Source organism: Oryza sativa, chromosome 9 (assembly GCF_034140825.1).
Source record: "Oryza sativa Japonica Group chromosome 9, ASM3414082v1".
In the NCBI taxonomy this organism is placed as follows: Eukaryota; Viridiplantae; Streptophyta; class Magnoliopsida; order Poales; family Poaceae; genus Oryza; species Oryza sativa.
The window spans coordinates 23,175,982-23,190,133 of NC_089043.1; the positions used below are offsets into that span (position 1 = coordinate 23,175,982).

Below are 14,152 nucleotides of genomic sequence, written 5' to 3' on the forward strand. Positions count from 1 at the left end.
ATGTCAAAATAAATTAATTTTTATCCTCTATCAGTCCGCAAATCGATGAGTTATTCCTCTAATAACCCTCATCAACCCTTACACATATCCACCTACCAATATTACTTTTCTATTAACGAGGAAAACTTTGATTTTTTTAGCTACTATCTAATTTTGAGCACCCAAAACTATGAGTAAAATTACTCTGGGTGTTTGGTGTGACTAGATGGCAATCAACAGCTACAGTAGCAACATACAATTTCTACCATAACCGCAGCAGCAGCCGCCCTACACAGCAGTTATAGTTGGCCTGCCGAACATACCCTCTGTACTAGTGACTCTAATAACAGATTGCCAGTCATGCCATGTATCATAATCCTCTGACGTAATATCGCCATGACATTGTGACTCATTAACATACTATGGACTTACGGGTGGATGGCTCTATCATTGATCACATCGATCACATCATGTAGTTATGTCGGAGAGGAACCTTTTGTTAGTCAGACGTGGTTTTTTCTCTCAAAAAAAATATATTTTCTCTCAAAAAAAGGTTAGACGTGGTTTTCACTTGTCTATGCGGGATTAAGATTTGATTACTTTAACAAGTGAAACGGAGATGTAAGACAATTTTTCTTGTTCAGTTTCATTGATCAATATTTGAACTCGATACCTTTTAGTTAACTCGGATAGTTGCACGTTCGCGAAGAAAGTTAACTCGGATAGCATATTAAGTTGTACCTATGAGTACACTCAGTAATTTAAAAGATTAAAATGACACTATAGAAAGACCGTAAAATTTACTTTAATTTGTACTATTTCATTGACGCATCAATCTCTTGAGGTCATAGCTTAGCACTATCCATGGTTGATCTAGTATCTGGACGTAAAAGAGTGATTTGATTCAGGTTCCCCCCGCCCAATAGCGCCCCTTAATTAACCAACATATTAGCTCAATACTCAAATACTATCTCTGTTTCGAAATGTTTGACGCTGTTGAATTTTTAGTACATGTTTGACCGTTCGTATTATTCAAAAAATTTAAGTAGTTATTAATTCTTTTCCTATCATTTGATTCATTGTTAAATATATTTTTATGTAGGCATATAATTTTACATATTTCATAAAAGTTTTTAATAAGACGAACGGTCAAACATGTGCTAAAAAGTTAACGGTGTCAAACATTTTGAAACGGATGGAATATTTGGTTGTCGTCTATGCTGTTTAATGTAAAATGTTCGCTTTGCTACGTACGTTGGTTAGTCCACGCATGTTTCATTCAACGGGTCATGGATTTAATCCCAATCCCGTGCACCTAGCTAGCTATAGTATTTTTTTTTTCCAAAAATAAAAAAACCTGTACATATCTCTTGAATAATATTGTGTCTCACATCGGTTATTTTCCACCTATGAAAAACATTTTACAATTGATCAATGTAAGAGCAAGTTTAATAATATAGCTAACAACTAGCTCCAAAAATTAAAATATCACCAATAGCCAACCTGTTAGCTCGCTCATACAATAGTTAGATGTAGATATATATTGTATCATTAATACATAATCCTTCCATCTCTCTCACATAGTTTATTAAAGTTCGTGCTATATCTGACTATAAATATGTATCCCGTTTTTCTTATCTCTCATCTTCTCTCCTCTAGCACAAATCTGATGTAGCAAATTGTACAAATTGTACAACCCACGTACATTACTTTATTGTACATGTTCTAAGTTAATGTAAGCACCCTAACTTCTTGTTGATGTTACATCAAATTAATTACAGGTATAAAATTAATTATTACACCTTTTGAAACTGTTATAATCAGAATTTCGGTCCTCTCAACATCCAACCTCTCTCTCTCTCTCTCTCATTCTAGAATGTTAGACCCTATCGTACAGTCCCCAATGGGAGGGGAGGGGTTTATAAGCTCTCGATCTTCTAGCCAAATGTGTGCCACTAATGACTACTGGGGTAGCTCTCACATATCTACCCAAATGAATACGACGTGTTTATATGCATCATTATCTTATCATGGCATGCCTGAGTTGTTTCATCGATCTCCTGTCGATCATCAGGTAGCTAGCTAACTCCAATATGTAGCCACTTGGATATATTACTAGTACTGGTGCATGGTTTGACATTGGCACATGTGGCAATAATTTGAGTAGACTGGACGAACAAGCCGTGTCAACTCGTTTGATTCGTGAAAGTGCATTGCACTAGCTACTTACTCTACATGATGTCACACGTGTGATGTGTTTGAGAGCTTAGCTTCTAATTAAGCAACTCAAGTTTTTGTCTTCAATCTGCACACGTAGTTGCCACATGGGTGCATGCATGCTGCAGGTAGCTTTCTTTTACGCTAGCGAGTAGTTTATGCTACTCCCTCCGGGCTGCTAATACTTATCGTTTTAAGACAAGGGTGAGATCAAACTTTAGAATCTTTGATTATGAATTATTTTTAAAATATTTGTCTTTCAAATATGGTGACCACATGTATAGATTCGTCTTAAAAAGTACTTTAATAAAATAATATATTTATTAACACTTTTTTACATATTATAATAGAAAATAATGGTCAAAGTTGTTTTTTTGAGACCGTGCCTTTGCCTAAAACGACAAGTATTATCAACCCGGAGGGAGTATATAGAGAGAGTTCATCAAAACTAAATAGTACAGCTTCCACTCTTCGGTAGTAGTTAATTTAAATTTTAAATCTTAGTTTTAAGGTTGATTTTGCTGTTTTTAATTGTTTGTTTTACTTGCGTTGACTTTTAAGCAAAAAATACATATATAAAATTTAAACCGCGATAAATTAGTTTTTAAGTCGCTAATAAGTATTACGGCTTATAATCAGTTTCATACATAGGGGAACTGAAAGCTTCAAATATGTAAATTAAATCAACTGGAAATGAGTTTAATTACCTCAGTGCAAGATAGATCATACGAGATGTCGTAACTCGTAAGTGCAGTGCGCAACAAATTAAAGCATGTGTGGAAATTAAAGAAGCTTGGACAATGACAACTGTAAGAACGTTTGCATCGCTGTGGTGGGATTGCGTATCTATTGTGTGGTGGCGCGCAAGTAGCGGAAGTTGAGGAAAAAAAGGGACCAAAGACACGAGTGAAATAAACATGCACGGATATAGTGTGGGCCCCTTTAAAAATGTAGTAGAATTGATAAAAACAGACATGAAAAGGTTAGGATTATAATATAAATGTAATTGTTAAATAAAGAATTGCAAAATACAGAAATAAATAAATAAATATCGTTGCAATAGATGGTGAGCAGTGGTGGATCCATAATTTTGTTCATTGGTGTTATAGCATACTAATTATATTTAGAATATAGTGTTATAATATATAGACAAGCAATTTAAGCATAGCTTGTCGAAAGACGTCGGTGCCGTCTGAGACAGGTCATAACACTGTAGATCCGCTCCTGGTCGTGAGGAAACAAAAGAAAGAAACTAGAGGAGAGAAAAAGGTTCAAAGAAAATTTCCCATAAAGTTAGCCATATCATGTGTTAACTTTCCTCACATTTATTTCTCTCGAGCCATTTTATAAGGACCAGATAAGAAAATAAAGTAGGACTCAAACTTTTTTTTAAAAAAAAAATCACTATGTTTTTTTTTGTTTTTCTTTTTACAAAATCAAAGAGGGCCTTACAACACAGTACACGGAGATACCGCGGCGTCCGTCCTTTACGTAACAGCTGGAGGAGTACGTAAAGTGGCTTGCTTTTATTTGTGCCAGCCAATTCACAAACACGTCCTGCTTGCTTGCCATGTTGTTTGCCTACGCGAGGATGGACAAAGTTACGACCGCCCCCGATGGTGACGCGCATGCCTACCTGCGGGCGGCGATCTCTTATCGTCAACTCCCGCGGAGTCGTCGTCGACTCGTCACCGATCGCGCGCGTCGCATGCATAATGTGTGTGCGCTTGCGCAGGGCGGCCGCAAGCTGCCGGCCGCAAACCACGTACAACAACGGGTTTGGATCAACGCGCGCGTGCCACGCGAGAGAACCAGTGCAGGTTTGGCGGTGATTCGGGGGGATATCGCGCGCGCCACGCGAGAGGATCGTATCGCGGGATGGACGACGCGCGGGCTGCACGGAGAGTACTCGCGCGTGACGTTGTGGCCCGTGGACCGGTTTGGCGGGCAGCGCGCCCGCGTGCTTCAGCTGCGTCGGATCACAGGTCGGGCCGGCCGGATCGGAGGAAGGGACTCCGCCACAAGGAATAAGTTCATTGTACGTCCCTCAATTTGTCGCCAAATCCGAAATTCGTCCCTGAACCGCAATATGACGAGTCCCTTAATTCTTAAAACCGGTGCAAAGAAAGTCCAAGACAGTTTGGTTGACGTGGCGGCGTCTACGTGACATTGATAAAGTCAGAAAAAACATGGGACCCACATATCAGCGTGTGTTCGGATAAAAATAAAAATATGCAGTGAGACCCATATCATCCTCTCTCTCTATTTCCCCTCTTCTCTAACCTTCCTCCTCTCTCTCTCCCACTTCTGTTCGGAGGAGAGCGGCATGGCCGCGGAAGCATGAGGCGGCAGAGCTCGTTGCGGCAGCGCTCCAGCAGGATTCACACCGTTGTTTGCGCTCCTCGCGCCGCTACCTGAGCCCTGAGCTGCCGCTGGAGCCCTGACGATTTTTGTCATGGCATGGAGTGGCGGAGTGATGCCACCATCAACAACCTGGGCTACCTCACCCGGCGGACAAGCTCTGGTGGATGCTTGTCCCAGCGGCCGATGTCTATATATATATAGGGATGTGCTAAACGGCACCTAGGGTGCGTTATAACTAAACTACTCCCCTCACAACCCCCAACCCCCACCCTCCCTCCTACCCCCCCAGCTGCACCCACCCCACATCCCTCACCCTGCACCTTTTAGAAATAACGTATAGTAAATTAATTACTAAATGATTGTTTGTGGCGCAATATACGATAAGTAACATATTTACTATACGTAAAAATTGAATGATGTATCAATCCCGCACCTTTTGCTAGCCCAGCCACCAACAATAATATGTGTGACTTTAGTAATTCATTTACTATTAGTATGTTTTTGATAAGTAATCGAGTTACTATTCTCGAGTAAATGAGTTACTATCAGAGACAAAGCCCATTAGTAAATGAGTTACTAACAGATAAGAGTAACATTTGTTTGGCACTTCCCTTATTGGCCCATGAGTAAATGCATTACTAACAGAGACTTGGCCCACAATGAGTTACTAACAGATAAGAATATCGTTTGCTAGCCACATCTCATATTGGCAATGAGTACATGCGTTACTAATAGAGACTCGCCCATGAGTAAATGATTTACTAATAGATAAGAAGCAACATATTCATGGAATAAAAAAAATTATTGATATGTATTGGGATTATCCAATCATGGAGGGAGTAAAAAAGTTACTTAGTAGTTGATTGGGCCTGATATATAAGGTAGTAAATATTTTACTGCACGAATACGGGTATAATGGACTTTGTTTTTACAATTGATCGTGCCATCATCGTTACAAACACATATACACCCGGTACCCAAAAAAAAAGCACAATCCAGAGGGCATCGCATCGCCTGCCACCGAAGCCTGTCATCAATTGTGGTGTGGTCGTCCTGGGCTGACCCTTTGTGTTGGCTGCCGGCGACGAACGTTGACGAAGGACATGTCGAGGATGCCATTCCAGTGGCACCATCACCACTGGCATAATCTTCTCATGTTCTTTTCTAGTTTCCTGAACACAAATGAATTCACAATTAAAAAGAAAATTCAGATATAGATGAGCAACCAAAAAAATTAGAACATGTACATCTTCAGCAGAGCAAATACCAACCACCATACCATCAAGATGTGCATCCACCTGCAAGAGTGCACACTGTAGATGCTGATGCCTGCAAAAATTAGAAGTTAATCATTTCAGTAAAATTTAGACCTTAGTCTTAGTCTGAAGATGTCTGTTCTGTCAAAAATATACAGAGAAAAAAGGGTATGTTCAACAGCGAACATATCTAGTCAGAAGTTCAGAAAAAAAGAATTCAATTGATGTGCTCCTTTGAACAACAAAAATTTAGAAAACTGCTATTCGATCGAGCTTTTTGAGTTTTCATCTATCCGAAAATTCAGAATCAGGACATGCAGTACTAATTTCAGAAAAATACGACGAATACTGTACACATGCTGTAAAAATATCACATATCTCAGAGTTTACACATCTCACAGGACATGCAGTACTAATTTCAGAAAACTACGACGAATACTGTACACATGCTGTAAAAATATGACATATCTCAGAGTTTACACATCTCACTGCATATTTTGCAGTCCTGAAAATCGTGACCAAAATTCAAAACTCATGAGCCCCATAATAACCATATAACACTAGCCTATCAGAGATATGCCTGAAAACTCAAGAACACTGTTAGTCTATAATTAGTGCTGAATTCCATGATCCAACAAAAAATAAAAATAAGAACTTCCCTACACTAGAATCATTCATGCTATTCTGTTCAGCAAGAGTTCCAGAGCTGTGCAATTGGAAGAAAGATTTAGGCCAACAAACACACAAACTAAGAACGAATCAGGTACTTTAAGCAAAAAATGATCTGAACATTCCCGCAATTGAAAGAAAAGAAGTGCAAGAACTGCTCAAGTGAAATGAGACCAGACCTTCATCCTAAAGTGTGCAGGAATTAATCATATTCCCCATACAATTCATGCCAGAATCAAAACTCTAAAACTAGGAAAAGCTGAAATTGTTTGTACTGCTAGAACTAGATTAGTGAACCAAATTTGTCACTTGAATTGCTAGTAAAGTACCTGAACTGCTCGTAAAGTAATTAAACAATGGCTCCAATATCTCTAATTAGTACCTGAAGAATCAAAGCACAAACAGCATCGCATAACATTGTTATTCAGCCAAATTAACCGAAAAAAAACCTCCAAGATTTCAGCAATTGGAAAGACAACAAGTCATTACAGCTTATTGAATAGATCCCACAACAGTCTGAGCACTCAAAAAAACTATGTCCAATTACTCAAAAAAACTATGTCCAATTAAAATAGTATGGAGAACAAACCGAATGGAGACCACGGCAAGACGACATCGCAGCACCCTAGACCACGGCAAGAGGGATGTCGGGGACGCGCGGGGCCGCTGGATACGGCGGATCTGGCGGCAAGGCTCCCAAAGGCTACACCCTTCTTCACCCCTGGCGTCCTCAAGTATTCCTCGTCGATGCAGGCTAACCTATGGAGTGCAGGGAGCAGGAGCTCGTGTCGCCCTGTAGCTTGTACATCTGGAACAGAAGAACAAGGGGCATCCACCAGCAAGGAGCTTCTCACATGATACCCATGCCATTGAAGCTTCCAGATCTGGAGCAGAACCACCATGCAAAATCCCATCGCATGAAGTAAAGAAAAAAATAAAGAAAAACCAAATTCTGATTCGTTCCTATACGCAGGGAGGGCAGAGGAACCCTATAAATCCCCTAATCCCCAAACCCTAGAGAAGTCCCCACCTCACCGAGGAGAACGATACAGCAATGGGGATCCAGCGGAGGGGTTGGCGTCGGGAGGTAGCGCGGGTGCGGTTGGTGGAGGCCTCGTCGGCAGCCTTGGCGGAGGCAGCGCGCTTCTTGCTTTTCTCGCTTGAGGGAGGGAGCCGACGACAACCGCGGAAACGAGAGCGAAACCGTCCTCGCCTCCTCGCCAGACATGGACATGCCCGTTCTTGCCGCCTAACCCATTAGATCCAGCACGCCGCCTCCTCCCTGTAGCACGCCATCGCCGTCGCCGCCGCCTCCGCTTCCTGATGCCACAGCTGCCGAGCCGGCTTCCTGCCTCTGTAGATCCAAAAAAAAAAGGGGGGGAAATTGATTAGTGGTTAGTTACGGTGTGGGACCAACACATGTATGTATACGACGATTCAAACACTACTACCAGTAAAACAATTACTCAGTAGAAATTGATAGTACCGTTAGTAACACCATTACGGGAATTGAGGGGGACAGGGATGTGCTAGTGTGGTGTGGTGTGGTGTGGGGGTAGGGGTAGGGGTGTGGGTTGCCCCCGGGGGGTGGGGTGGGGGGTGGGTTGCGGTTTAATACAACGCAACCGTATAGTGTGTGCTCCAAATCAAGAGCAGTAGCATTAGCTTACCAACTCTTCGCTCTCACTCATTGCTATACGCTTGATCGTCATTTGCCACAAGTTAATATTATCAATAAAAAGCTATCTGCAGTGTCCAGTTCTTCGATACCCACCTAAGCTCTAGCAGCAGCATAATTCAGAGGTAGGGGCCATAGCACGTAGTACTAGCTCGATCCATGGGTCGCCCGCCGCGCTCACCCGCCGCCACGAAGTCGCGAGGGGATCTCCATGCAAGACGAGCACAACATCGGCAACAGAGCCCGCCCGCTGCGCCAGCTCTGCCCGCCGTCGCGCTCGCTTTGCCGGCCGCCGCTGACGGCCTCTCCCCCCATCTGACGCCACGCCCGCTCGAGAGAAGAGAAGAGAAAAAGGAAAGAAAGAGATGCGGTATGTGGGCTCTATATTTTATTTTATTTTATTTTTGCTGACTATGATGCCACATCAGTGAAACAAGGCAGAGGATAAGGGATGTCAAAAAAAAATCGATGTAAACTGTAAAGTTGAGGGACGCCAGTTGAACTTATTCCTATTTGTGATCAGTTAGGCGGCCCATCGAACGATGGCTGACGCAGAAGTCACGCTCACTCTGACCACTCACTAAAATTTCTCCTCACTACCACCAACAAATAAATTTATCCCCTTTTGCCAAGAGTGAACCAATCACTTCAACAGAATCAAAATGCAAATATACATGAGAAGAATGGGGGGATGGGTTCTAAACACTCTAGCATTTTGCCATGAGGATATCCAAGTGCTGTTCGTTCATTCAGCGTCTGTTGCAAAGCAGTTCCTTCCCGACCAATTTCCAACCCCTTGTTCACCTCACAGCAAATCTGCAACCCAAGACCAAGAGGCTCTCTTTTCGTCTTCCGTTCCACACTTTCACTGGTTACTCAAACCAGGCCTCTCCGACCATATACTTCTCTCAGGAGCTCGTATCTCGCGTTCGACATAGAGCCACCTTGCCGTGTAGTCGAACGAGAGGCCCCGTTGCAGGGTGAGGGTGGAGAGCTCCTGTCGTACAGGGACGCCAGGGGGTTGCCCAGGTCGTCCAGGTCGTCGTCGCTGGTGTACCCTCTCCTCTGCACCATGGAGGCCCTCAGGTCCGGCTCCGCGTTCCCGCCTGCGTCTGCTACTTTCTCCGCGACATCCTCCGGTGAAGGGGGGCAGTAGACAACAGGAGCCGCGACGCAGGGGAATGTGGTGATCACATCTTTCTCCGTGAAGCGCTCCAGCAAGCTCTGTGTGAAAATTTAGCAACCAACACTGATTGAGAAGGTGTAGAGTGAAACTATAGAAGTATCTTGGTTAGTCATTACATATGGTGAGCAAGATTGTATTTGGACTTTGTAATGCTACAATGCAATAATATCATTTAGCAAATAGACGTCGTACCTCGGCATTCAGCTCCTCTAAAACCATTCCAGGAACAGGTTCAGGACAGAACTCGTCAGGAGTGAAGTTGCAGAGTATCCTTGTTACCAGTGGAATGCCAATAGAAGGGCAGACCTAAACAGAATGACAAAATTTTAACTGCAGCACTGAACCTGAATATATGTTCCAACTTAAGAGTTGGAGTGACTAAGCATGAATACTGACCTCCTTCCTGATGGACTTTTCAAGAAGCATGTCCTTTGGGAGCATCAGAAGATCACTTAACTCGTTGAGCAGCTTGAAAGAATAAAAATCAGCAGCACCACTTCTGTCATCACTCTCATCTCCTGCTTGACCATGCTTCTCAGGGGCAGCAGCAACCATGCCAAACTTATCTTGCAACCATCGGGACCAATTTCCGATCTGAAGAAGCATTTGGTCCATTAACATTTGGTTTTGTTTGCAAGGAAGAGATGATTTAAAACACATGTTCTGGTTTGTTCTTCATGCAGTTACAGGAAACGTTCCAACGTAAGTGGTTTTAAACTAAGAACGTAGTTGTTTTGCAATTTGGGCACATACCGAGTTCTTCAGCTGTGCACCTGATCCAAAGCTGAAGTCACCAGCTGGAATCGGTAGAACTCTTGAGTCGACAATCGGGTCAGATATAGGATCAGATGGTACTTCATTTGCAGATTCACGCAGGACTGCATTAAACATAGCAACGTCTAAACGAGCTACACAGTGCTCCATCACCTGACAATAATAAAACAACTCATGCATAAACTTCACAAAAATGATTATTCTTCTCAAATTAAATATCAATGATTAAACATACCAGTTTTGCCAACACTGGTAAGCATCCACACTCATGTCCACCAGCACGAAGAGGACATATTCTGCTGAAGGCATCTTGGAAAGCAGTTTTCCAAAGATGAATGGAGAAGTTCCCTTGTTGCTGATCACCCAAAGCAGGTCCCAACAAACTCCCAGCCTTTGGACTTGATATATCTTTCACCAGTGTTTGCATGTGGGGTGTCAATGCCTGAAAAGGAAACATCCTTCAGAAAATTGACAACAAAATGAATCGAAAAAGCTGTCTGCTATCCTAGTTTTACAGAGAATAAAATGTACTCAATTTCCTAAAAAGTGCCGAGAAAGCATAAGAAAGGTTTTACCTGCCACCACACTGACTCAACAATCCGAGAAAAGATCCATGATTCAATCTTCTCCAGTGCAGCCACGAGTGTACCAGTTTCCCGCCAATCATCAGGTAATGGCCAGATAGCAGGTCTAGCATGCTTGCCACTGTAGTTGTTTTTCCGCCGCGTTGGTGAAGAGTTCTTACCGAGCATCTTTGCATTAACATTTGTGCTGAAAGCCTTCATAGCAAGACTTGGTTGGCGTGTAATGCCAAATGTTTGTGCAATGATCTCTCTTAGGACAACGGTGTTTGATAGCCAGAATGTCAACCTACATAAAGATTTATTTTAAAAATGATGGTATGCGGAAATATAAGCTACACAGAGTTACATACTATATCCAATTACAGATACTTTACCTTGAAACATCATTTCCACAAGACTTTGCAACAAGGACAAGCCCAGAAACGAAGTTCTTTGTGACAGAAGCTTTCTTATCAGAGGACCAAAACTTTGATGCATGAACATATAGCCTGGACAGACGCCGAGCTGGTGTGTGCAATTTATGCGATGAACAACCGTGCTCTGGCACTACTGAATAAAGAGAAATCTCAAGGGCAGCAACTTCTCGAAGTTCCTGCTCCAACCTTTCACATTTAGATTCTAATTCCTCACTCTTTTCATATGCAGCTGATTTACCATCATAAGCTATGCTTTCTTCAGTATCAGCTATTTCCTCGTCAGTAGCAGTACTCTGATCACAATTTGGGGCTTCATCCAATATATCAATCTCCTTTGCCTCTTCACTAGATTTAACATCAGCTGCTATACCCGCAATGGTCCTATCATCAGTGCCACTCTCAATGCTCCTTTCATCAGTGGTGTTGTCCTCAACGGTCGTATCATCAGCAGCTTTTCCTTCAGTGGCCTTATCATAAGAGGCCGTGCCCTCAGTGGCCTTATCATCAGCTACATCCTCAATGGATTTATCATCCGTCACTATATTCTCAATGGGTTTATCATCCATCTCCTCAGACACCTCAGATGAAGGACAAGAAGGAACTGTCACTGTATCTGGCTTTGTTATCTCAATGGTTTTAGCACCATCAGATGTTTTGTTTGGCTTTGGAGATTTGCTCTGCAAATTGTTTGACGATATATATTGCAGCTTAGTCTGCACTTGGCGATTGGAATTAATTCTGCCTGAGCGTGGGCTGTTTTCCTTTGAATCTTTCTTCACTAGCTTCTTTGGAACCCTTGAGACTCTTTTGGCTCTGGTATCTTCATTGCTGTTAGCCTCACCCTGAGATGAAACAGAGTCTCTAGCTGGTTCATAGTCCGATTCAACTTCTTTTCCTTGTTTACCATCCCGTTCCACATCAGTCGAACGCTCTTCTCTCCCTTCCATATTCTCTACAGTACCCATCTCAAAGGTTGTTTAGTGCACTAGAAACTTGATACCTGTATATAACACCAAGAAAGTTAGTAACAAGAGCAAAGGTCTAGCAACTTGATCAGGTCAATGAGCAAGATAGCAAAAGAGCTTTCAAGGGTGGTCCGACCCTGCAACATAATGATTATGACAGGAAAAAGTCACGCACAAAACAGCTTGTACATAAATTGCTTTAACTGAAGAGATCAAGAAAATGTACTACAAGTGCAGTACAAGTTCAGAGAAGATAAATAACTTACACTGCACCCAGAGTAAAACGCTAAGAAGCCCATGTTCATAACTTCATAACATTGAACAAGTGATAGGACATCAAATGAATAACTGATCTCCAGCTTGTCTCAACAGCTGTACAGCTAAGCAGAATCTCCACCTTAAAGAAGCATCTCAAGCAAGATTTTTCACCTTAAACCGACGTAATAACACGAGAATTCAGTACAATTATGCTTCCTTGTCCAGTCGATCTCAGGAAGAAGGTGGTTGTTAAGCACATGGCAGTGGGGCACGCTGGTCTTGGACCATCATGCGACTTGGATTGCATTGGAGAATTTGAGGTCCCAACGGCGCGAAAGAGCCCCAGACATAAAGCTGTACAATAACTATAATACAGGCAGATCTGACAAGCCGCAGATTTGGAAAAAGCTAACCACAATCCATGATGAATATGCATACTGGCCACCAGTGACAGTGAGCTATCCAGTACTGGATTCCATACCAAATAACCCCAAGTCCTCCTAGTCATTGCCCACATTCACCAATCACCACACGAAGCAGCTAAATACTAGGCAAGTGCAGTGATACTACTTTGGATGGATGGAGCAAATGGCTAGAGCAATTCACCATGTAAAAGTTCAAGATTAACACATACTAGTGTATATATATTGACAAATTTCGGATGCCACCGATGGTCCCCAAATTCACATTCCGATGCTCCGTACGCGCAGAATTTTTTTTTATCAGGTAACCGCTAGTGCAGGAGAATTCAAGCCAATCATATGCGCGAAAGAAGTAAAGGAAAAAAAAACAGAAAGGTGACATGAGAAAACTATCATCTCCGATCAATGCGCAAATGCGGATCAAAACATACTAACAATCGGCTATACGGCTAGCTTCCCCTCCCCAATTACGAACAAAAAAAAATGCGGACATCTCATCCATGTCGCAGGTACAGAAACGATCAGCGCGTGCAGTTATTAGAGGAGAAGAAAATCAACAATCAAAACAGCAAACGAGGCCAACCAACCAACCCAATATCGAATCCAATACGACACCGCGAAATCCCACACCGCACAACAGCGCACACGAACTAGATTGGGGGATGATGATTCGGGCCGGGGAAGCGGAACGGCGGAGGTGGTGGGGGCAAAAAAAAATAATAATATATCAGAATGCTCCTCACCTCACCTGCCTGTGCCTGTTGCAATTTCGCCGCTTCAGTTGCCGCGACGCGAGCCCGAGCGGTTGCCGACTCCAAATCCGAGCGGGAGGATGGATGGACGACGAACGTGCTCGCGTTGGATCAGCGACGCGGCGCCGCCCGCCCCCCGCGGGCGTGTGCGGAATGTCCGTGCGGCGGCGGCGGCGGCGGTCGTCAGCGGCGAGGGGCGGTGGCAGTGGCACCGCGTGGGGGTGGTGGGTTTTTGGTTTTTTGGGGTGGTTTCGCTGCGGGCTGTTTATATCAACGTGCATTTCGAGGCACCCTCTCTCGACTCGAGTCGGTTCACCGCACGCGGTCAGCCTACCTGCCGCTTTCCACGGCATCTCAACCATTTTTTTTCTCCAAATAACGAGTCTTTTTTAAATTTTTATTATGTACTCCCTCTTTTATATTATAAGGGCTGTGCACCACGGAAAATGGAACGGTTAATTAGCACATAATTAATTATATATTAGTTATTTTTTAAAAAAATATCAATATATTTTTAAAGCAACTTTCTTATAAGGATTTATTTTGCAAAAAAAAAGTATCGTTTAGCAATTTAAAAAGCATGCGCGCACAATAGAAATAAGTGAGTTGGGAAGTGCTAGGTCATTTATTTT

At 42.9% G+C, this 14,152-nt stretch overlaps 1 protein-coding gene and 1 non-coding gene across 9 annotated transcripts; both read right to left on the minus strand.

Annotated features, from left to right (window-relative positions):
• Positions 1–5,437: 5,437 nt before the first annotated feature.
• LOC9269451 (uncharacterized) lies at positions 5,438–8,071 on the minus strand. Of its 5 annotated transcripts, none has more exons than XR_010735052.1 (6): positions 7,972–8,071; positions 7,516–7,839; positions 7,075–7,369; positions 6,815–6,867; positions 5,840–5,889; positions 5,438–5,732 (listed from the first exon to the last, which is right to left on the minus strand). It is a non-coding gene; the product is annotated as an uncharacterized protein (transcript). The 5 variants fall into 5 exon arrangements; XR_010735056.1 differs by having other exon boundaries at positions 5,808–5,889; XR_010735054.1 differs by lacking the exon at positions 6,815–6,867.
• A 544-nt stretch (positions 8,072–8,615) lies between these two features.
• LOC4347426 (uncharacterized) lies at positions 8,616–13,762 on the minus strand. 4 transcript variants are annotated; one of them, XM_066304201.1, is made up of 9 exons: positions 13,512–13,762; positions 12,355–12,846; positions 11,082–12,123; positions 10,699–10,993; positions 10,359–10,565; positions 10,103–10,276; positions 9,746–9,943; positions 9,542–9,655; positions 8,616–9,387 (listed from the first exon to the last, which is right to left on the minus strand). In XM_066304201.1, exons 3-9 carry the CDS (start codon positions 12,086–12,088, stop codon positions 9,040–9,042), a joined length of 2,343 nt encoding a protein of 780 aa, XP_066160298.1. In that variant the 5' UTR covers positions 12,089–12,123; positions 12,355–12,846; positions 13,512–13,762; the 3' UTR covers positions 8,616–9,039. The 4 variants fall into 4 exon arrangements, with proteins under 4 accessions (XP_066160298.1, XP_015612154.1, XP_015612152.1 ...); XM_015756668.3 differs by lacking the exon at positions 12,355–12,846 and having other exon boundaries at positions 13,517–13,762; XM_015756666.3 differs by lacking the exon at positions 12,355–12,846.
• Positions 13,763–14,152: the final 390 nt, after the last annotated feature.